Source organism: Schistocerca nitens, chromosome 9, assembly GCF_023898315.1.
Source record: "Schistocerca nitens isolate TAMUIC-IGC-003100 chromosome 9, iqSchNite1.1, whole genome shotgun sequence".
NCBI classification, from domain to species: domain Eukaryota; kingdom Metazoa; phylum Arthropoda; class Insecta; order Orthoptera; family Acrididae; genus Schistocerca; species Schistocerca nitens.
This window is the reverse complement of record NC_064622.1, coordinates 40175498-40199330: the sequence shown is the minus strand read 5'-3', so window position 1 is coordinate 40199330 and position 23833 is coordinate 40175498. Positions and strand designations below refer to the sequence as shown.

General features: G+C 38.8%; 1 protein-coding gene across 5 annotated transcripts in view; it reads left to right on the top strand.

Annotated features, from left to right (window-relative positions):
• LOC126203990 (2-oxoglutarate dehydrogenase complex component E1-like) overlaps positions 1-23833 on the top strand; it is a 129942-nt gene that overhangs the window by 50857 nt on the left and 55252 nt on the right. For all 5 annotated transcript variants that reach the window (XM_049938422.1, XM_049938420.1, XM_049938421.1 and 2 more), the window contains 6 exons: positions 7451-7679; positions 9779-9929; positions 11733-11860; positions 12167-12345; positions 18118-18240; positions 20202-20365. In XM_049938422.1, the coding sequence (XP_049794379.1) occupies positions 7451-7679; positions 9779-9929; positions 11733-11860; positions 12167-12345; positions 18118-18240; positions 20202-20365 (974 nt within the window). The remainder of the gene's footprint in view (positions 1-7450; positions 7680-9778; positions 9930-11732; positions 11861-12166; positions 12346-18117; positions 18241-20201; positions 20366-23833) is intronic.

Genomic DNA, 23833 nt, shown 5'->3' with positions numbered 1-23833 from the left:
AGGTCATTATGGTACAAATGACAATTTCTGGTACTACATAAGGACAAGTCATTGTTTAACTTTATTACAAAAAACCTTGAAAAGTAGTTGACCAGTTAGCATCAAATTTTTGCACCCTACTCTAATAAATGTTCAGATGAACATAGGCTACATATATTGTCTAAAGGGGAAATGTTACCAAAAATCTCAGAGCTCTTAGCCAATTTACTTGAAATTTTTACACAATATACTAATAAACATTCAGATGGACATATGCCATTTATCTTTTGAATGACAAGTTATTTATATCTTATTGGCTTATAATTGTAATATCATTAAGTAGTGTGAATCATCTGAAACTTTGTAAGCTGACCCGTTCGCAGATTAAAACTATACAAAATACTATCGTTGAAACTGCTGTCCTCACAAATCCAGCAACTAGAAAGGTCTCTCTCTTACACCGTAGACCAGTTGTCACAACTGATTTACCCATTCATTTTAAGTGATTTAAGTTCCCAGGTTGTGTCTCCATAACAACAAACAAAATCTTAAGGTCAGAGGAGGGGGGGAGGGGGAGGAGATGGACAAAGATGGAGGTAGAAGGAGGTGGGCAGAGTGTGGGGCTTGTAATGCATATCCATTCCCATATATATTTAGCAATTCTGAAGCATTGCTGCTAGCAATTGTATAACAGGATTGACCAAAAAAAAAAAGAGGAATTGTCTTTCAAGATGTTCTTCGCTATTGTCTACTGTTCTTTCTGTTTGTAACCCCTTTTTATTCTATCATAGCCCATTTCCCAATTTGACTGAATTTGTGTTTTCTATTGTCTGCTTTAAATTCTTTTCTAGTCACCTTGTTCACATGTTCCCGGAGGTTTCTTACTTCCTGTTCCTCCTAGGCAAATTGTCATTTCTTTTGTCTTCTTGGCATTTAAACCTGCTAGACCAAAAATTAATATGTGGCTCAAGATTATACCCATTGTGATTTCCCATTGCCATTGGTGTGATAAGCTTGTTAGCTTCAGGTATGTACAGCAAGTTTCCAGTCATCCAGTTTAAATTTTCTTTCATTATTTAACCTAACAAAGCATATTAATTGTTGTTAATTACAGTCACTTCTTTCACCCTTCTTACGATTTGAAAGTTAAGTAAATACCTGTAAATTATTAATTGTTATTGAGATTGCTTTATTGTAAATTAAGTAGTTTCTCGGATTGCTTATGTTATAGGTACTCATTAAATTGTCAGATGCCATTGTCAGCTGACATATCAATTCAGCTTAGAATATACCTGCGTTTACAAACATAATTTTCTTAAAACAAATTGTCTGCCTGTGTCAAAAAAATCTGTATTGCATTATGTTATCTTGCATTTTTGCAAGTATACAATTTGGTGTATTATGTCACCTGTATGTACAGGTGGTTGCAAATACTTGAGTGATATAGCATACACTTTCTGCAATCTGGCATGTGTAAGAGATTAATGCACACAGTGTACAAATGCTTTACAAGATTCCTGTTTGAGATTGATGTATTAGAGAAAACCAGTCAGTAGCAAATTATCCAAATAAAGATTTTAGTGCTAGAAACACGTAATGTTTCCATTTAACTAAACTGCCATGACAAAGGACTGGTTGGCAAGAAAATAGTTTTCTTAATTTTGAGACTACGTTAGTGAGCAGCACTGCCAGCCCTTGTGATACAATGTGTGTGTTTCATTTGTTGTGAGATGAAGGTACATAATTTTTTTGTACAGTATGTATATAGGCATGCAGCTGGAAGGAGAAGAGTTCGAAAGTATATTTTTCATGCACATTTTCTGATAATTATCAAGAATTTTGGTCATTTGTATCTCTCTTGAAATGTATATTCAACATAATTTTTGACTGTGTGCTCAATTTAACTATCCACAGGAGTTGTCAGAGTAAAATGTCCATACAATAAAATTTTGTGCATCAACCACTGAAATACATCAAGAGAAATTGAGAATAGCTTGCGTACACACATTTCTGCAGTCGCACACTGCAAGCCATTGTAAGAAATGTCGCTATCATTAGGTGTGCTGACAAACTGAGCTCCTGAGGGCATGCAGCCGATTTATATCCCCACCCACCGCAAGCAGTTCACTCCATGGGGCACTTGTCAGCAGTCACGGAGATGATTGCATTGGCGTCTGTGGTAGCATTGATGTTGCTACCCTGTCCACCCTAGTTGCAGATTGGTGTTTGCTGAACTTCTTGTAAACAGACCCAGGGCTGGTTCCCAAGCTTGGCCCACACAAGGTATAATATTTCAATCCATAGAACTTCTTACCCCACCCTAACCTAGCACTTAGCTTCTTCCTAAGATCTACAAACCCAGTCACCCTGGCAGTCCCATAGTTGCTGGCTTCAGTGTACCCACTAAACATATATCTGCAATCTATTGTACAAAGACCCCCTCATATGTTAAAGAAATCTATCATTTCCCAGATTGCCTGAAATCTGTGTCTATCCCACTCCCACCCCACTCCTTTGGTTGTCAGCATTGATGCCACCTTCCTCTGTATCAATATTCCCCATGTACATGATGTATCTGCTACTGGACGTTACCTGAACTAGCACCCACCTGATTCCAAACCTATAACGTCCTTGTGCTCACCTTGATCAACTTTATACTTACCAACAACTTCTTTACCTTTGATGGGGATACACATACACAGATCAAAAGCATGGCCATGGGAGTCAGGATGGCTCCTTCCTATGCCAATTTTTTGGTTTCCTGGGATCTATTAGCATTCAGCCCCTGGTTTGGTTTAAATATATTGATGACATCTTTGCCATTAGGATTCATGGTGAGGCTGACTAATTAAAATTTTTATGATCTCTAAATACATTCTCCCAATTCAATTTCGCATGGACCTATTCCAAATCCCATGGTACTTTCCTTGATATTGACCTCATCCTCATTGATGTTCAGCTACACACTTCCGTCCATATTAAACCTCCTAACAAGCAACAGTACTTAGATTTTGACAGTTGCCATCATTTCCATGTCAAACGTTCCATCCCATGCAGACTCTTTACAACAAAGCACCATCATTGTCAATTCAGTCTTCACTGGACAAAGTTACGCATTGTTCAAAAGCAGATTCCTTGGGACATCATATCCAATCCTGGTACTGCTGATCCATCCAAAAAACTACTGAAATCACACCCTGAAGTGGGGTCCATTCTGTCCTGACTTTTTTTCCTCCCACCACACCTACAATAGCTTCACCACCACTACGCCTACCCCATCTCCACAGTATCCTGGTCAGACTATGCTGCTCCTGCACCCATTTCCTTACCCTGTGGCTCCAGTCCCTATGATTACCGTATTTACTCGAATCTAAGCCGCACCTGAAAAATGAGACTCGAAATGTAGGGAAAAAAAATTTCCCGAATCTAAGCTGCACCTGAAATTTGAGACTCAAAATTCAAGGGGAGAGAAAAGTTTTAGGCCGCACCTCCAAATCGAAACAAAGTTGGTCCATTGTAATATGAGACACAATTTAGGTCGAATGAATGACGATACAGCTACAGTAGTTTGGTTCGAGTCGAAAGCTTAGCCGTTAAGCTTTACCAGGTAGCCATTGCTGTGCGTCAGGCGCTCCGTCCGTATTTATACGGATACCCTTCCTTTTTCACGTGCTTCGTCTGGTTTGAATCGATTGCTTATTTTGCTTTGATCTGATAAGTGCCGTTTTCTATGTTATAGGTGTTTATGTCAGTCACTCTAAGCTGAAAATGCATTACTATACTGTGTCATGCATTGTTTGTCGCATTCTGATAGTGCGTGTTTACGGCCTGTCGCTGCCCGCGGCATGGCTTGCTTTTGTGCGCGCTACCGCCGCCTACAATTAAAAAAAGAGAGGAATCGTCTCATTAGCGAAACAATGGCAAGAGACTGCTATTTGTTGTTACTTACACTGCTGCTTTCTTTGATAATGATCAACAAGAACCAAATAATAGACTGCGTATGATAGAACATGTTCTGAACGAGAGTTTGGCGAAAATTTTTCTCCGTTTGAAAATCTTTGCGGCCGCTTCTTTGGTACATCAAATTCTGCACAGAAATTAGTCATCTAAGATTTAAAAATCTAGTCAGTTGCCGTGCTTCATTTCTGACTGTATCACTATTAGGCGTAAGAGTAATACGAATATAAACATGACACGATACGTATATTCTTCCGCGTTTGCTGTTGTCTCGCTCTAGTTTCGTAGTTTATTTGGCAGACAGGATTTAAATGAGATAGAAGCAAACACGAAAGAATACATGGCAAAATGTTTATATTGGTACTATTCTTATGGTGAAGAGAATACTGCATGTGATTCATATTTCATCAGGTTCCTATTAGCAACCATCTCTTCTCACAGATAGGAAAAAATTCAGAACGTAGAGTTGGCCATATTGACAAAAATCCCAGTATAACCAGTCGGATTTTCGTAGTACATTGAAATTCGAAGATGAACAATACGGAATTTGTATTTACTTCGTTGGATAATGTATGAAAATGCAGTGGTCGAAACTCGGGGCGGAGAAAAAAAGCTCGTCTTCCAATTTTTTTTTTTAAATTTTATTTACTGACGCAGCGGTTTTGGCGCCAATATTTATCTTTGTGCCTACAAAGGATGCCTGTGTAGGGCTACATATATTCGATGGCAGAAGTTAGTTGTGGCGGCACCTACCAACATTTTTCAGAACTTCCGCTTGCTTTGCACTCGATTCTAAGCCGCAGGCGGTTTTTTGGATTACAAAAACCGGAAAAAAAGTGCGGCTTAGATTCGAGTAAATACGGTACTCATGCTGTAAGACTTGCCCTATGCACCCTCCTACTACCACCTGCACCAGCCCAGTAACTGGCAAAACATATACAATCAAAGGGAGAGCTATCTGTGAGACATGATGCTATGTACCAGTAAATTGAAACACTGTTCAGACTTAAACATTGGTATAACAAGCACCAAGTCATTAGTTATGATGAATTGACATAGAAAAGGGGGTATACTGACAGCACACATTGTCCTGTTACAGAACATGCTCTGCGACATGAGTCATGATCTTGGTGTGTGTTTTACCCTCTTGTGCTATCTGGATTCTCCTGCCTGACATCAGTTTCTCAATAGCTCATATGTGAGAACTGGCATTACAACATGCCCTTGGTTGCCAGCCACCTGGCCTTAATTTACATTAACACCTTAGATCTCAAAATTTTCTTTTAGTCACTATTCCTTTCTTCACTACCTTTTAGTTTCCTATATCTTTTATTTTCTGTCTTGTCTTTTTTACACCCCCCCTTCCCCCCCCCCCCCCCCCCACGTCTAACAAGTCTGCTATACAGGGTGTTTGGGGGGGGGGGGGGGGAAGGTCAATATTTTAAACAGTGATAGTATAAGTAATTCTGAAGAAAAAATTATGTATGAACATAGGTATGGGTATTGAAAGGAACTTTAATTTGCAAAATTGATTGCACAGTGTGAACGTATACCCAATACAATTGGACCGTAACATGATTTTCTTGCAAACAGTGCACGGGTACATGCCATGTTTACGCTATGCAACCTACCACATATTATGGTTATGTGACATACATAGTACAATCACCCATTGTTTCTGCAATTGTGCCGTGTTAGCCGCATTGTGTAGTGTACCAGCGATGGTTCGGTTAGCTTTGTAGTGTATGGTGTTCACTGTGTTTGTACAAGCACTGCTAACAATGCCACACATCTAGAGTAGTGAGGAATATGCAGATATGGTGTATGTTTACGGCTTCCGCGAAGGTAGTGCTACCACTGCAAGAGAGGAATACCACAGGCGCTTTCTGATTTGATGATTACCTGATCACAGGGTGTTTACCAAACTGTTTATCACTTTGCATGCAACAGACATTTTTTGTCCAAGCGTGCATGTACACACGTATATGGGAAACATTACATGCGGAAAACCTGTATCCATTTCGCATACAGCATGTCCAAAAGTCTATGTTGGCGACAATGTCCAATGACTTCAACTCTTGTCACTGGATAATTGAGAATAGTCATTTGCTTCCATATATACTATTCACTGACAAAGCCCAGTTTTCACGACGTGGAATAAACAACACACGCAATAATCATTTATGGTCACGGGAAAATACACGAGCTTCAGTGGATATCAATTTCCAAGTTCATTTTGCGATAAATGTTTGGTGCAGCATGATCGGTAACCTTTTGGTAGGTCAATTTGTTATCAATCAGCAATTGGGAGAGAGACACTCACGTTTTTTGGAAAATTTGTTTGTGGAACAATTGGAAGACGTTCCTTTAGCCAAGCGAACCGGAATGTACTTTCAACGCGACAGTGCCCCTCCACATGTTACCTTACGTGTGAGGGACCATCTCAAACGCACCCACCCTAATCGCTGGATTGGCCATGGCAGTGCTATTAACTAGCCTCCAAGATCACCTGACCTTATATCTTTAGATTTGTTTTGTGGCATTGGATGAAATCAGAAGTGCACAAAGTGAAGGTAAATACACAAGATGAACTGCTTCGTCGCATCATGGACGCTGCTGAATTGATTAGGAACCAACCACAGGCAATTGAACAAGCAACACAACATTGACGTTCATGGTGGGATATTCAGACCTGTTCTGTGAACTTTACAACATCTGTACAATAAGTGTTAAAGCCATTTGCAAAAGATGTGGTACATCTTTTTCAACTGAATACATGCAACATGCATGTTGTAATGCATTATGTACTAAATGCAAAGTAAATAAACATTATGTAAAATTGTGTAACATAACTGTACTTCTCTGTAACATTGTTTTCAAGAAAATCACATTACAGTCCAGTTGTATTGGTTATACGTTCACGTTGTGCACATCAATTTTGCAGAATTGAAGTTCCTTTCAATACCCATACCTCCCTAACGAAGCATTTGCGGACCTATGTTCGTATAACATTTTTTGTTCAGAATTATTGGGGCTATCACTGTGTGCAATGTTTTGTCAGTAACCTCTGTCTTGCTTATTACCCTTATGTTTTCAAATCTCATTCTGTGCGACATCCAACAATCAGTCTTTCCTTCTCATCCCATCCACTAAGTCCAACCTGACGCAGGATTCAGGCCAACTTTTCTGAACACTCCTCATTCCATAAACCTTGCCAGTCTCTTCCCTTCATCCTTCTTCCTTCCCCTTCAACCTATCTGTCAGAATAAGGGGCCACTGGCTCCAGAAGGTTGCACATTTCCTTAACTTTTGTATGCAATTTCTCCTGCCACTGCTTGGTGAATAGATTCCCTACTACATTGTTAGCTGCTACACTACTGTACTGTGAAATTCCTGGATAAAGATTCAACAGATGACAACCATTGGCTTTAAAGAGTAAACAGCCAATAAAAGACAAAAGATATTACAAGATTATCATGGTATTTATGTGAAACAAGGTAAACTTTATTTCCAGGATGTTCGTGACAAATATGAAAAAATATGTGAAGATGCTTTGGAAAATGCGAGAAAAGAGACACACATAAAGTATAAGGACTGGCTTGATTCTCCATGGTCTGGTTTCTTTGAAGGCAAAGATCCATTGAAAGTATCTCCAACTGGTGTCAAGGAGGACACCCTGGTTCACATTGGCAAGAAAATGTCATCACCACCACCAAATGCTGCAGAATTCGAAATACATAGAGGTTTGTATTAAATTATTCAATAACATTTTCTCTCTCTCTCTCTCTCTCTCTCTCTCTCTCTCTCTCTTTCTCAAGATGTTACCTTGAGGAAATAGCTGAGATGGTTTTAGCAAGGCCAGAGTAGAAAAAATTATCCTACCTTTCAGAAATGTTAGGTACTACTTGAAGAGGAAAGAGGGATAGGTTGGGAAGGTTGGGAAAAATTGATGGGAGGGTGGATCACTGTGACTATAGGATGAGGGATGAGACGGACCAGTAATTTGCTCCCTTTCATTCTGGGTCTGAATGATGTGCTCTTCCTGTATAACATTGCCCAAGATATCACTTTTTATTTCTTGAGGAAGGAACTAATAGTTCCAAAAGTTAGGACAACTGTGCTGTGTGTGTGTTTGGGGGGGGGGGGGGGGGTAGTAGCAGTACTAAAAGTTTTTTGTCTGGAAGGTGTACTGATCAAAAGTTCGGTCTCAAAATTTTATAGTATTCTCAAATTAATTCTGCTTTTGATACAATGATGTTATTAAAAGGAAGACCACTCATCATTTAATGGAAATGTTAAATGTTCGATGGGCGGCTTAACCAGAAGTTGAACATATTGATTCAACTTTTAATCATGGATTATTTGTCTGAGAGCACAAGTATGATGGTGACAGACTGTTGTAATAGTTCAAAATAAGAAAAGACTTTTTGATACCTATAGTGATTTTCGTGGTTAGTTGGGGCTGTGTTTGTTAAAGCATGTCTACTTTGCAAAATTCCTCACTAGTCGACAGTTTTTTAGAAGACAACCGACTCATTACTTAAAGCCACACTTAAGTCTCTTATTAATCTCGTACAATCTGGTATTGTGTGGAAATTGTCCTGGAGACACCTAATTAACATTATCATTCCAAAATTAACCTTGGTGCAGCACCATCCTTAACTTCATGTCCCTTGGACTATTTCTGCAAATTATAGCACAACAATAAACAAAGAGTTCTCACTATGGTGTCACACAATACTTGCAATCTGTGCATTATAGACATGATGGTGTGGCAGTGACAGACTCCCTTTCTAGATTCAGTTACAACTGTAAAAGTTCCTACGTCATTGCTGGTGTTCCAGTCTTTTTCTAATGTTCATGTACATTTGTGCATTTCTTACTTGAAGTACAAAACACTTAGAAAAAACATACGTGGTTAAAGTTCATTCATCAGAGGATTTTCTACATGCCCAATTCACAATCAGTTTACATGCAGCAAAAAAATTCTTATTGTCAGTAATATAGGTTCAACGCTTGGGCTCCATACGTTCCTGTCAGTGTTGACAGCAATCACACTATAAGGCCTCACCTCTTTCAGCAACGGGTGTTCAGCTTTGAACCCCCCTCCCTTGCTCTTCCCACCATATGAATTGATGTCTGTGCTGGCTAATGTTACTCCTGGTGTTCAAGCAGAATCATAATACTTTCCAATCTAAATGAAAGAAACGAAAGTGTATTGTGCCTCATTTAACTTCTGTCAGGTCCTGAGTAATTTACTCATTCAATTTTGCATGTGATTTAAGACTGATTTTTAGTTTGTGTTCAGTTTGTTCTATGACTAATTTCACTGTAGTGATGTAACGGATGATAAGCTCAAAATGTGTAATCAAATGCGAATTTACCAAATAAATATATGGGGTTTTTAATAAGTACCTCAGTCTCTAAAAGTTTAGATTTGTCATATGTGCTGTGGTTTTGTTGGAGAATTCACGACTGGTAGGCAGGTGTATCAGAACAAGTAGACAAATCAACTGCTCTGTATTGTTGCCTTGAATGAACATGCACCTCCCATGCAGATAGGCAACCCATCGAAGTTTTCCAAAGCAGGCTGCTTTCATTGTGCTCTCCTGGATACCACAGCAGCAGTGACTTCAGGGAATTGTATGCACATATTGACATTTGCTGCATTCACAAATGGTGCTCCAAAACTAACAACATATTGTAAATGAGAGTTTGGAGAGGCTCTATCCACTGATGCTGTTTACTGTATGTCTTGTAGTTTTCACAGCCTTTTTATTTTCATTTGTTGCTGTTGGCAAAATAGTAATCGTTGCATTAATATTTATTATGCTTTGTTTAGGTTTGGAACGTATATTGAAAGCACGAATGGAAATGGTGGAGTCAAGAACAGTTGACTGGGCTCTTGGTGAAGCAATGGCTTTTGGTTCACTGCTGAAGGAAGGAATCCATGTACGCTTGAGTGGACAAGATGTGGAGAGAGGCACATTCAGGTATGCAACTTCACCTCAGACATTACAGTTAAATATATCCTGAAAGCAAATGGGATTCGCCTTGTCCTGATTTTTTGATTTTTGGAATGTTTGCTGCATTTATTTTTCATCCACCTATAGTTATATTGGGAACTTCAAAATGAAAAGAGGTTGGAATGTAACAATATTAGGAGAAGGAAAGTAGCTACTCACTATATAGCGAATATGCTGAGTTGCAGATAGGCACAACAGAAAAACTCTCATAATTATAGCTTTCGGTCATTAAGGCCTTTCTGAACAACATACACACAAACGCGCGCATATGTGCACTCACACAAATGCAACTCGCACACACAACTGCAGTCTCAGGCAACTCAAAAAACACTGCAAGCAGCAGCACCAGTGCTTGATGTGAGTGGCGACTGGGTTGGGGTAAGGAGAAGGTTGAGGCGGGGAGGGGGAGGGATAGTATGATGGGGGTGGCGGACAGACATTAGTCCAGCCCCTTTCCTGTTCCCATTCCAGTACTACACAGCCGTCATTCCACCACCACAATCAGCCCTTTTATTTTTCTACTTTTCCGCTACTTCCCCCATCTCCCCCTCCCCACCTCTTCCCTGCCCTCTGTCTAACCTGCAGCACACTGTCCGCCACCCCCACAGTACTATCCCTCCCCCTATCTGCCCCAGCCTCCTCCTTACCACCACCCAGTCGCAACTCCCATCGTGCACTGGTGCTGCTGCTCGCAGTGTGGTTGCAGTTGCATGAGACTGCAGTTGTGCGGGAGGGTTGTGTTTGCGTGGGGGTGTGTGTGTATCTATTGTTGACGAAGGCCTTAATGCCCGAAAGCTATAATTGTGAGTGCCTTTTTTTTTGTTGTCGCTATGTGCGACTCAGAGTCTCCGCTATATGGTGAGTAGCAACTTTCCTTCTCTTAATATTGTTGCAGTCTATCTTGGATTTTCCATTGTTTGAAAATTGAAACAAGGACGTTGTGTTGGTGTAATTCATGAGATGCAGACTTTTGCTGGATTATTACAGGTACTTGTTCCACAGTAGAAAATTGTCATTCCACCTTTCAGTTGGAGAGGCTGTTATTTGTTTGGACTTTTGATACTAAATAGTTGGCTGCCTTGACCTGGAACATCAAAAGGACCTTAAATGCTTGATATTTGTGCCCTTGGTAGGAGATGAAGTCAGAGAATGGTAGATGTCCAGTAACGTACAAAAATATCTAAAAAATGTGATTTATTATCCACTTAGTTTAAGATATGTTCTTTTTAGTTAATTGCCTCATGTGGATGTGAGTTGTAATCTTTGCAATTCTGCAACGATGTTTTTTCTTAGTTGCTCTTTCCAGGCATCTTTAGAGTGTTTAGCTTTGTTTGCCAATAATACATTTTTGGAATGTTCCACCCAGCTGTCTGTCTCCAAAATTAATAACATATTGTAAATTAATATTCCAAAAATTTATCATCATAATGTTCTGCTAGAGTCCCCTGGTATATCTCCCTCAAAAATTGGTAACATATTGTAAATGAATGTTCCAAACATATATTACCAGGATTTTCTGATTAAGTTCTCAGGTATCTCTCTAAGAACTTCCTTAAATGCGGATGATTTAATTCTGCCTTGTTCTCATTTTTGTCAGATTATAATTGGTATTATACTACTACTACTACTAGTACTACTGTTGTTGTTGTTGTTGGTGGTGGTGGTGGTGGTGGTGGTGGTGGTAATAAGAGTAATGATAGTAGTAGTACCAATACCCCCCATAAAATTGATGTTCCTTTCATTCATTTTGTCCTTTCTTTTACTTTACAGTCACAGACACCATGTACTTCACCACCAGAAAGTTGATAAAGCTACATACAGACCTCTGTGTCATATTTACCCTGATCAGGGTCCTTATATTGTTTGTAATAGCTCATTGTCGGAGTTTGGAGTGTTGGGTAAGTTAATAACTTTAAATTTATGTCAAATGATTGGTGTGACTAACATTTATGATGATGATGATGATGATCCTGTGGGAATTTGTAACCCTAATCTTCTCTATAGTTAAAAAAAACTGCCGAAAGATTTGTACGTCACTCATTGAACAGCATCAGTTATTGAGAAAAGAATTTGCATGCTGCTCCTATGTAATCAGCATAGATTCATTTCAAGTTCAGTAGTAGCATAATTACAGATTCAGTTCTTTTATTATAACCTCCATCTTCAGTGGCCTTTGCCCTGTATAATATAATACATAATTTCAGGCTTTGAACTGGGATATTCTATGACAAATCCAAATGCATTGGTTTGCTGGGAAGCCCAATTTGGAGATTTCAACAATACAGCACAATGCATCATCGACCAGTTTATATCTTCAGGCCAGGCCAAGTGGGTGCGGCAGTCTGGTCTGGTGATGTTGCTACCCCATGGACTTGAAGGGATGGTATGTATAAGTTATTGTTTAATGATAATTGAGAAAAATAAGTTTCAGAAATGAACTAAAAAAGAAAAAGAAAAAGAAAAACGTTTTCTGGAAGGGGTAAAATGTTCTCTGGCCTACAGCCTTGTCTAGTGGCTTCTTGGGTGAACTACACAATTGCTTCTTCTGTTTAATTATGGTGTATTATCTTCCCCTTTTGTGCGAGTCAGTCTACAATATTTTTAAAGTGTTTCTTCAGCATACTAATTGACACTCTTGAATTACAAAGTGTAAAAATGTATAGCAAACAAATGAATATTTTCATACTTTCAAATTGGTTACCATCTAAATAGAACTTGAGGCAAAAGTTTCTGTACAGCACTGTTCAATGACTTGATGTTGTGCATTTAGAGTATTTGGAATATAAATTAGTCACAGAATGGAACCTGCTCTGCCAAAGGTGTTTTTACAGGGCCCTTGCTTGCTGAAAACACGGCTCTCATTTCTGTATTTAACAGCTGTATTTGAGGGAAATGTAGCTTTGTTTCTTTGCCCAGTGGGATACCTATCATCTATCTGAAGGCAAAACTACCCTCTGCAGCAATAATCTTACCACTATTTGACTAAGTACTGGAAGTTAACGATATATCATAGTTCAAAATGAGGGATAGGGGAGGGGGAGGGGGGTGATGAAAGAAGGAACATTTAAGTACTTAAGCACAGGACAAGAAGTTTATATTATGATACCTTAAAATAAAAGTTGCTGGCAAGGTCTTGTAGACTTAGTGATCGAGATAATGCTAAAATAGTTGTGATGCCAAACCAAGAATATCCTATACTAAACACTATGGTACCTGCTGTGACTAATGGGTTCTTTAAGTTTTGATTGTAACTCATTTTCTGTGATGATACCTGGGTGCTCTTTTAAATGAGACTGTCTGGGGTAAAATTTCACGCAGGAGACATGGAATTTTAGTAAACAGTGATTGTAAACTGCACAGCCCAGAACTTGCCTGCAATGAGCACACAGATCGTATGATGGAGGAAGAAAGGTGACAAGGTCTCAGTTTGATACAGTAATATGGGCGAAATGCAGGGAGGAACAAAGCAGTTCTTGGGAAGTCTTGAGTGAAGTTTCAGTAACTTGGTCCTGGTCATTCAGTTTGTTAACCAATTCTGAATACATTAAAACTTTTGTGATAATACGTATAGGTGGTTTCACCCTGGGTGATTGTGAGCTGCCTAAATGTTTGGACAAGCTGAAGCAATAGATGTACATAAAATATAAACAAGGGTCAAATAGGTGAGAAAGTGTCAAAGGATAAAAATAATCTGAGAGAAACAAGTGTATCCATCCCATCAGATAATGACGTCCTTCAAATTGTGAAATTTTCAGGTAGAAAGAAAAGGGGTAGGAGGAATAGTTACCCATACTTTTGAAATGGAAGAAAAAGTTAAAATGTGTGTATCGTTGTGTACTGCAGCCAGAATTTAGAAAACAGTTACACACAGTATCTGGAGTCAAGTCATTACAAACAGCAACAAACATACACATGATTTTTTTTTTCAAATATGCATTGTCATTCCTTGTTTTTTGTTGACGGATGAAATTGAGTATATTGCTTTCACAGAATGCGTTATGTCAATTTTCTCAGGTACAGGTGATTTCTGCCATTACGAGGAAAGCCCACTACATTACTGTTTCTAAGAAATAAGTTTACCTTTGATTATGGAGAGAATCAGTTAATAATAAGAACAGTTTGTCTTTCTCTGCTCCAATTTTTGCACATAAACTTCTAAATAACCTTTCCAAAAAATTTTGTCATCCCAGTTAGTGCAGATAGTGTTTTATACAATTGAAATAGCTTTCCACAAATATTGGCACACAGAGGTAATGCAATTTTCTTTGCTTTCTTTGTCTTCATGAATTTTCTCTCTCAGCAGTCTATCTGAGGGAAGTAAATTGTACAAGAATCTGGAGACATATTGCCCCCATTTCATTTTTTTTTTAAAAAAAGACCATCAGTGCTTGTTTAAATTAGTAAATATATTCTAATCAGTCCCAGTCAGAATTTTTTGGTATTTTGTGTAGATTTTTCATTAATGCTGCATGTTTGAATTGTAAATGTCATACAATGTTGGCTATCAAAATTCCGACATCATGAAAAATGTAAAATTGGCATAAAATGTACCACATACTTCGATCTGCAAATGATTTCCATTTCAGTACAACTGTGCAAAGTTGAGACATTGCATTGAATGTTGGTTGTTTCGGAGACATTTGTGTTAGTGAGAAGTGACTACCAGCGTATGTTGTATTTCGACAGCAGCAGGATCGTTGTCTATTTAGACTGCAGTTCATTATTCCACGATGTTGTTGCTTATGTTGGTCAGGATACCACGACTGTCATGCAAACATTCCATGATACACAAAACAGGTCAGAATACTGTTGCAGAAACAGCAAAAAAGTGCCAAATTTTCCAAGATTAACGATCTTTTACAGGAGCGTGAAACTTTGTTTCGAAACCTGGAGGAAAATCTAGAGACACTCTGGTTGTATGTAAAGTGTGCTAGCTGCAAAACACAATCAAGTGCCTTCTGTGCACGATAGTAATGAAAATAATATTGATGACAGTGTTGCTAAAGCAGAGTTGCTAAACACAGCCCTCTGAAATTCCTTCACCGAACAAGATGAAGTAAATATTCCAGAATTCAAATCGAAAACAGCTTCCAACATGAGGAACTTAGAAGCAGATATCCTCAGAGTAGAGAAGCAACTTAAATCACTTAACAATAGCTTTGTACCAGTTAGGTTCCTTTCAGAGTAAGCTGATGGAGTAGCTGCATACTTACAAGTGCTCACTCAATGAAAGATCCATGTCCAAAGATTGAAAAGTTGCGCAGGTCACACCAATATATTCGAGAAAGGCAATAGGAGTAATCCACTAATTTACAGGACAATATCATTAACAGCAATATGCAGCAGGATTTTGAAACGTATTGTGATTGAACATTATGAATTACCTAGAAGACAATGGTCTATTGACACAGTCAACATAGAAAACATCATTCTTGTGAAACTCAAGTAGCTCTTCACTCAAAGTATTGAGTGCAATCGACAAAGGATTTCGAGTTGATACTGTATTTATTTGTAGATTTCCAGAAGGCTTTCAACACCATACCTCAAAAGTAACTTGGAAGCAGATTGTGTGCAAGTGGATTCATGATTTCGTCAGACAGGTTGCAGTTCGTAGTAATTGACCGAAAGTCATAAAGTAAAACCGAATTGATTTCTGGTGTTCCCCAAGATAGTGTTATAGGTTCTCTACTGTTCCTTATCTTTATAAACAATTTAGGAGACAGTAAAAGCAGGCATCTTAGATTGTTTGCGGATGATGTTGTCATTTCTCGTCTAGTAAAGTCATCCGAATATCAAAACAAATTGCAAAACAATTTTAAAAAGATGCCTGTATGGTACAAAGTTGGCAGTTGACCCAGGAATGAGAAGTGTGAGGCCATCCACATGAGCACTGAAAAGAATCAATTAAACTTCTGTTACACAATAAATCAATCGAATTTAAAGGCTGTAAATTCAACTAAATACCTAGGAATTACAATTACGAACAATTTAAACTGAGGACAACACATTTAAAATGTTGAGGAAAAGGTAAAGCAAAGATTGCATATTTTAGCAGAACACTCAGAAGATGCAACGGATCTAGTACAGACTGCCTAAACTATGTTTGTTTATCCTCTTTTGGTGAAACCTGCACAGTGTGGAATCCTTACCAGATAGGATCTACAGAGTGAAATCATGAATTACCAGGATCAGGGAAATGTCATAGGAGGACTAGACCTCTTCAACTAACATAATTTATCCTTGAACAAAAACAACATAATTATTCTTTGGATAATAACAGGTCCCCTTTGAAAAACAGTTAAGAAAATTAAAGTTGATTTGACAATATAAATATGAAGGCATTCAAAATGGTAAGAAAGACAGCTATTCAATTGCAATAATAATCATCTCAAACAAATTCAAGAAATAAGACCTTAACAGTATTGGCCTTCTAAAATTTTTGAATTAAATGATTTTACATAAACCACCCAATTAAAATAATTAAACTGTTCTAGATAATTCTCTCCAAAACATTAGGCAGACCCACAAAAGTTCAGTATCAAAAGATGTACAGTAAACTTAGAACAAGGTTACAATTTGTATTAAAGGGAAAACTTCTGTGCAAAGCCAGTTAATCAAAGGCCTTTTGGCCAACAGCAAACTTCCATTTTCAGTGCAAATCAGATAGCGTAAGATACTCAGCTTGAGCCCAGACAGACAGGATGTGCAAGTGCAAACGAACAGCGAGCCACAGTATGAAATGCTCGAGAGCCATTAACATGGTCGTAAGCAAGCCAGGCCCCTCCAGAGAGAAGGCACAGACACGGAACATTCTCCCAGCAACTTAGTAAGTGCTGTCAACAACAAAGAAGATAAGTGCCTGGATTATACTACAAGTTAAGTTATGGTTTAGCTACGATGGCACCTATAGAGAGTTTCCAGTAAGTTCTTATGCCCTAGGAAATAAGCTTCGCTAAAAGAGAAATACAGGAAGGAAGCTAAAATTTCTTCCAGGAGGGAATATAATTAAAAAAAAAATAAAAAAAAACTTGCTCCGGTCTTTTAACTAACAGGCGCTCAAAAAATCTTGAAAGGGCTGGAAAATAGTGATATCAGAGCCCAGCAGCTTCTAAATCATAATAAAAAAAATGCTGTTGATGGTGAAATGAGCCAGCACAGTTCGCAGAGCGCATCGAGAAAGTCCAAAGAAGGGCAGCAGGTTTTGTATTATAGAGAAATAGGGGAGAGAGTGTCATGGACATGATACAGGATTAGGGGGTAGACATAATTAAAACAAAGAAGTTTCTCATTTTGGCCAGATCTTCTCATGAAATTTCAATCACCAACTTTCTTCTCAGAATGCGGAAACACTTTGTTGATACTGACCTACTTGCTCAGAAATATATAGAACTTCGTTTTTTCGATGTACTGTTAAAGAGTGGAGTAATGGAGAAGTATTGTGAAAGTGATTTGATGAACCTTTTGCCAGGCAGTTAAGTGTGATTTATAGAGTAGTATGTAGATGGAGGTGTAGGTTTAGGTGTAGATGAACATGGAAGAAATGGGTTCCTATGTGACTGATGCCAGAGTATGCAGACATATTTGTTCACTCAACTGTGCAGGATCGTATAACTGTGGCAAGTACCTTGAGAGAGAAAATGGGCTCATTTGTAGCAGGACAAGTACCCATACATAGAGTGCGACAATGTATGGAGCACCATGGACTGACAGTGCAAGAGTATTAAATTTACACAAGGAAAAACAGAACACAGGTAAACTGTCTCCTCCTGAATCTACAAAGTATTAGTTAGCAAAATTAAATTCAAGGAGCACAACTGCAAGTACACGTGACAGGAAAAAGTATGCAGTAACTGATAAGACAAGTTTTTCATGCAGATCTGTTAAGGGAATAAATACGTCAGGAAATTTATTGCATGTATCAGTAATAACAATCTTTTTGTGGAGTGTGTTCATTTGATTTTATTTTAAATCTCAAAATAGCTGGGGCTAATCATGAAGACATGAAGTGTGTAAAAAGTTATAATTATACAATTTTGAAATTATTGTTGTATTTTAACTCAAAGATTAAAGTATTTTTGGGTTTTAACCAGAATCATTCACTTTTATCTATTTGCTGTTGAAATATATCTAATTAAATGTTTTATATTTCTTTCAGGGTCCTGAGCATTCTAGTGCTCGTCTAGAGAGATTCCTGCAGATGTCTTCTGATGACCCTGACTATTTCCCACCAGAGAGTGAAGAGTTTGCTGTGCGACAGTTACACGATATCAACTGGATTGTAAGTATAACCAGAATTATCAAGGCTATACAGCTACAATATAGTTTTATATGATCATTGTTGAATTATTTAGAATATAATTCGATGTGAAAGAAATATGAGAATATGTAATGTAGTTACCAACTCTAAATTTTCTACATGCTAAATGTTTCTCTTTTGTGATAACCGCAAACATCGTTACCTTTGCTTTAACTTGTAATAGGTTTTTGAGGTAGGTAACAGTTTCAGATCTTGTATCTCCCAGAAACATAACAAAGTTTCTTGTTTTATATATGTCATGTTGAAAAAATATCAAATTAATCCTGTCCACACACAATTTATATAGAATTTATGCTTATTTTTCACATGCAATCCATGTTTGTTAATTTGTTATGATCCTATTGAAAGTTTTCCTTTGTCATCTTCTTTAAGCTTGAATGCCCTTGTGAAGATGTCTGACCTTTAATTTTACAGATATAGGAATCCTTGATCTGGGTAAGCTAAAAGACACAGCTTCCATCCGATTTCATCAAAACAGTATGACTTTGCAGCATTGAGGGAATTGTGTTCAGTAGCTGTAGTTTTCAGATTCATAAAGTGGAAAAAAATGAAAAGAAATACATTTTAATGGATCATGTTTTAACATTTAAACCACCTATGTTTTGTGTGTGTGTGTGTGTGTGTGTGTGTGTGTGTGTGTGTGAGACATTATACTCTTTCCCTCTTGTAAAGGTAAACTTCAACATTGTGTGGAAGAAATTATTATAACAAGTGTGATGGTAGACCAGGAAACCAGTTATTATAAGATGAAAATAATGTTTAGTGATAATGATAATGTACTATGTGGCATAGGGTCACTTCTGTTCACAATACATATAAAATGACTGTGCAGATAGTCTGTAGTGTTATGATGCTATGCAGTTGTGTACAGTGTGGTGACATCTTTACAAACTTGTTTTGAAAGGCAGAAAGACTTGTAGATGATCAGTAATTAGTGTAAAGATTTGCATTTGGCTGTGAACATACATATCATCATGTGCATAAATAATGAATAGATAAAATATTGTTTGATTGTCTGGCTGGTGATTAGTCACTGGCACCAGTCACAACTTAAGTATCTGGGAAGTATTAGTCTTATATGATTTAAAGTGGATGCCAAAATAATTTAGCTGTGGGGAAGATAGATGTAAAACTTGGATGTGTAGGTTAAATCGTTAAAAATTTCATATGTGCCCAAGGTTGCTTACCTATTCTTGAGTATGAATCATTGATGTAGAACCCTCGCCAAATTAAATTAGCTGAATTTATGGGGAAGCTTGTTAAACAGCAGTGGGAGACACTATGAGAAAGGCATTGTGTGTGTCCCTTGAGAGCCTTACTCACAGAGTTCCGAGAGCTCGTATTCCAAAACAATTCAAGAAATATCCTACATCCTCCAGCATACATATTGCGTAATGATCACAAAACTATTATTAGAGAAATGTGAGCTCGTACTGAAGGGTTTTGACAGGCTCTTCTTCCCACATACCACCTATAAATGGAATAAGAACAGGGAAAATGGCTCTGGTACGCTATGGACCATTGATTCTGATACACTATGGGTCACACTGTGGTGGCTCGCAAAGTACAGCTGTGGGTATTGAAAAGATAATAGTACAAATTAAAACTCTTCTGCTCTTTAAGAAAATGTAATCTGCAATGAATATTCGGCGACAGGTTAAAAAACTGTGTATCCGTCCAGCTCTTGGCTTTGGATCCCAGAACATAAGTAACGAGGTGAAACTGAGTTGCTCCATAAGGCACAACTGAATAATGCAGTTGGTACCATGTTGTCAGCAAAATTCGAGGCTCCTGGTTTGAGTCTCAATGCAGTAAATAAATCTTACTATTGTAAATGTCCTTTGGTTCTCCAGCTTTTATCTGTGTGTTTATAATGTGTCAGACCTTAAATGTAAAACTAGAATCTACTTGGTCTGTAATAGGTAGCAAACTGCTCAACACCAGCCAACTATTTCCACATTCTGCGCCGGCAGATAGCCCTTCCATTCCGCAAGCCCCTCATTTTGATGACCCCGAAGTCACTGTTGCGTCATCCTGAGGCCAGATCAAGTTTTGACGAAATGACTGAGGAGACACAATTTCTCAGGTGGGTTCAATGTATTTTCTTCGTATGGAGGAGGATGGATTTCACAAAAAAATGGTGGCAGATTCTCAGTTATTTTATGCTGATAAACATTTTATATTATTATAATACAGTGTGAGTATTGAAATATTGTGGGTACTATGTAACTTTTGTTTCTTAAGTAGCGTATACTTTCTTTCCTACCAATCTTCTGACTGATTTGATGCAGCTTGCCTCTCCTGTACCAATCCCTCCATCTAAGAGTGTAACCAGTTTCCTCAGTTATTGTCGTATTTATTCCAGTCTCTGTCTTACTTGTAAGGTTTTGGTCTCTCTATCGTGACCTCGAGTACCATGGTAGTTTTTCGCTGATATATTAACATACATTATCTTCATGTCTCATCTCATTCTCAGTTATTCACATATTTCTTTTCATGCCAATTCTGCAGAGAAACTACTCATTTCTCATCGTATGGGTCCATATAATTTTTAGCATCCTTCTGTAACACCACATCTCAAATGCTTTTCTTCCTTATAGTGTTATACTCCAGTTGAACATTCTCAGAAATTTATTCTTTAAATGAAGGCCAACTGTCACTCCTCCACCTACAAGATCTACCATAGTGATCCCATCCCAGAAGTCCAACATAACCTCAAATTCCTGCTCAGATTATTAGACCCATTCCAGAATCTCTTCCCTGAATCCACTTCCCTCCTCATCTCAATGTCCCCCCCCCCCCCCCCACACACACACACACACACACCTACATTCTGCATTCTTTCTGAAATCAAGAAACTCAGTAATCCTGGGCACCCCATTGTAACTGTTTACTGTGTCCCCACTGGAAAAAATCACCACTCTTGTTAACCAGCACATCCAATCAGTTACTTGTAGCCCAGCCTCTTACATCAAAGATACAGACTACTTCTGTCACAGATTCTTGACCATCCCCAAACAGTACCACATGGATCCCTGCTGTTACTATTGATGCCACTTCCCTAGCCTAGCTCTACTCAAACACTACCACCCCCAAAGTCCTTTTGAGCCCAAAGCCATGACTTGATTCATTGTAAACCACACCAGTTGCATCCTCACACACAACTACATCCTTTTGAAGGGAAGTTGTATAAACAAATATGTAATACAGCAATAGGCACCCACATGGCACTTTCCTGTGCTGGCCTGTTTGTCGGCCATCTAGAGGAAACCTTTCTAGCCTCCCAAGACCGCCAATCCTCTTGTCTGTTTCAGGTTCGCTGATCGTATTTTCATTATCTGAACCCAGGACAAAGACACCCTATCCCCATTCCTCCACAACCTTTCCAGGTTTTCCTCTGTCCACTTAAACTGGTCCTCAGCCTAGCATGCCATCTTTTTAGATGTTGACCTCCAATTCTCTGATGGCTCCATCCTTAACTCTGTCCATGTGAAGACCACTAACCATCATACCTACATTTTGAAAGCTTTCACCACTTCCATTCTAAAAATAGCTCCCAATTTGTCTGTCCACCTGGGGATGGCATATCTGCAGCAATGTGAATTCCTTTGTCGAGTGTGGTGAAGGTCTCACAAAGGTCTCAACAGAGGCACAGTCCCCCAGACGTAGCCTGCAGGCTGCCTTCCCCTGCCAAATCGTCACAAATTTTATGTGAGTATGACAAACTAGCTGCCCATGAGAATGAATGGGCACTGCCCAACTGTGGCCAAGAGCAACCAGTGATGGACACACTGCTGAGTACAACCTGTTAGACTTCATTGGTGGCACAATAGTGGGCAACACGATACTGGGCAGCAGGTGGGTCACATGACTGAATGGCAGCAAACAGCATGCCCAGTGGTGTGTACAGTGTGGCCAGCAGGCCAGGCAGCAGGCTCATGTACTTTGCATTTCACAGGCAGGTGCTGGCTAGTCTGCGGTAAGTTCATGTGTACCTGGATGGCACACTGCTTTCAAGCAGTGTGCTGAAGTGGGCTCTGCTCAAAGTTCAGAGTGATATGTGCTGATATAGTGCAGCGAGACAACAGCAGCAGCCTGGTGACATTTTCCACTGACTAAACAGTATGACATATGAACCAAACTTTTAGCGGGCTCTCTTAAGAGCAAAAGATTATTGTCTCAAGTTCTGATGTCAGTTTGTTCAGGCATAAAATTGGAGCCTGGTCAGGATGGATGAAGATGGGTGTCTGCAGATAGTTTTTGAATAAAAGAGTGAAGCAGAGTAAATTTTGGTTAAATTCTACAATTTGGGTTACAGAAGAGTTTGTCCAGGCTTGACTATGGGCACCCACCACTCTAGATGATAGAATGTGGGACTAGATTGAGGGAGAGAAGGCAGTTAACTTGTGAATAAGCTGATGGCCTATCAAGAAGGAAAAAGAGTTACAGAGACGGGTGGCCTAACCCATCTGCTCTATAAGAAGGCTGGAACCCAAGAGACAGAAAACATGGAGCACAAGAGAGTGACTAGAATAGACTCTGCACTCAAAGATGCAGCCAGCAACCACCATGTGACACGATTCTCACTTCCGCTATGGTTTGCGTCTTGTGATGGATTTGGCTGGTTTTGTCAGCAAAGTTCAGGAAACAACAATGTCTGATGATGATGCCATGGTTCACCATGCACTTAGGATCTGAAGGAGCTCATGGTAAATACTTAGTTGAACAGCATAAATAAAATAAATCAGAATTAAAATTATATTGAAACTCTGAAATATTCCTAAACTGGCTAGCCTACCTGTAAAAATACTTTGGTTACCACTTCCCCCAATTATTCAGAAGTTCAGAAGAAATGATATATGTGCCTTTTGCTTTGTTCGATTTCAAGTGTCCCAATGCTCTTTCAGACACTTAATCTAATACCATTTCCTCTGTGTATTCACTTCAGGAGACAGCCCCCCCCCCCCCCCCCCCCCCCCATAGAGGCCATTGATGTACTGTTACTAATGGATTCTTCCTGATGATTCTCTTAAACTTCACTCTACTATTCATCACTACTAAATTGTGATCTGAGCTTATATCTTCTTTCCAGTACACTTTAGAATCCAATACGTGATGTTTAAATCTTTATCTTCCTGGAATTCCAGGCCTTTTTCCAAGTATACCTCTTCCTCTTATTTTTAAACAGTGTTTTCACTATTAATAGCTGACATTTATTGCAGAACTCGGTCTTCCTGCTCTCTCATTCCTACTACTGAAATTATTTTCTTCCATAACTCTGCATTCAGTTCCTTCCTCTACTGTGGCATTCCACTCCAACCCGTGATTACTAGATTCTCAGCATCACTGAGTTGCCTGTTCAGTGTCCTCACATAATCCTTCTGTTGCTTAATTTCTGCTTTATTGTACCCTTTACTTCTTTTCCCATTTCACCTCACTGACCTATCGCTGCACTTCTCTTCTCAGATATTTTAACCTTTTTATGACTTATTTTATTGTACACTCACGAAGACTTGTTTTGTGTGTACCGTTAGTCAAGCTGAGTGTTCAGAAT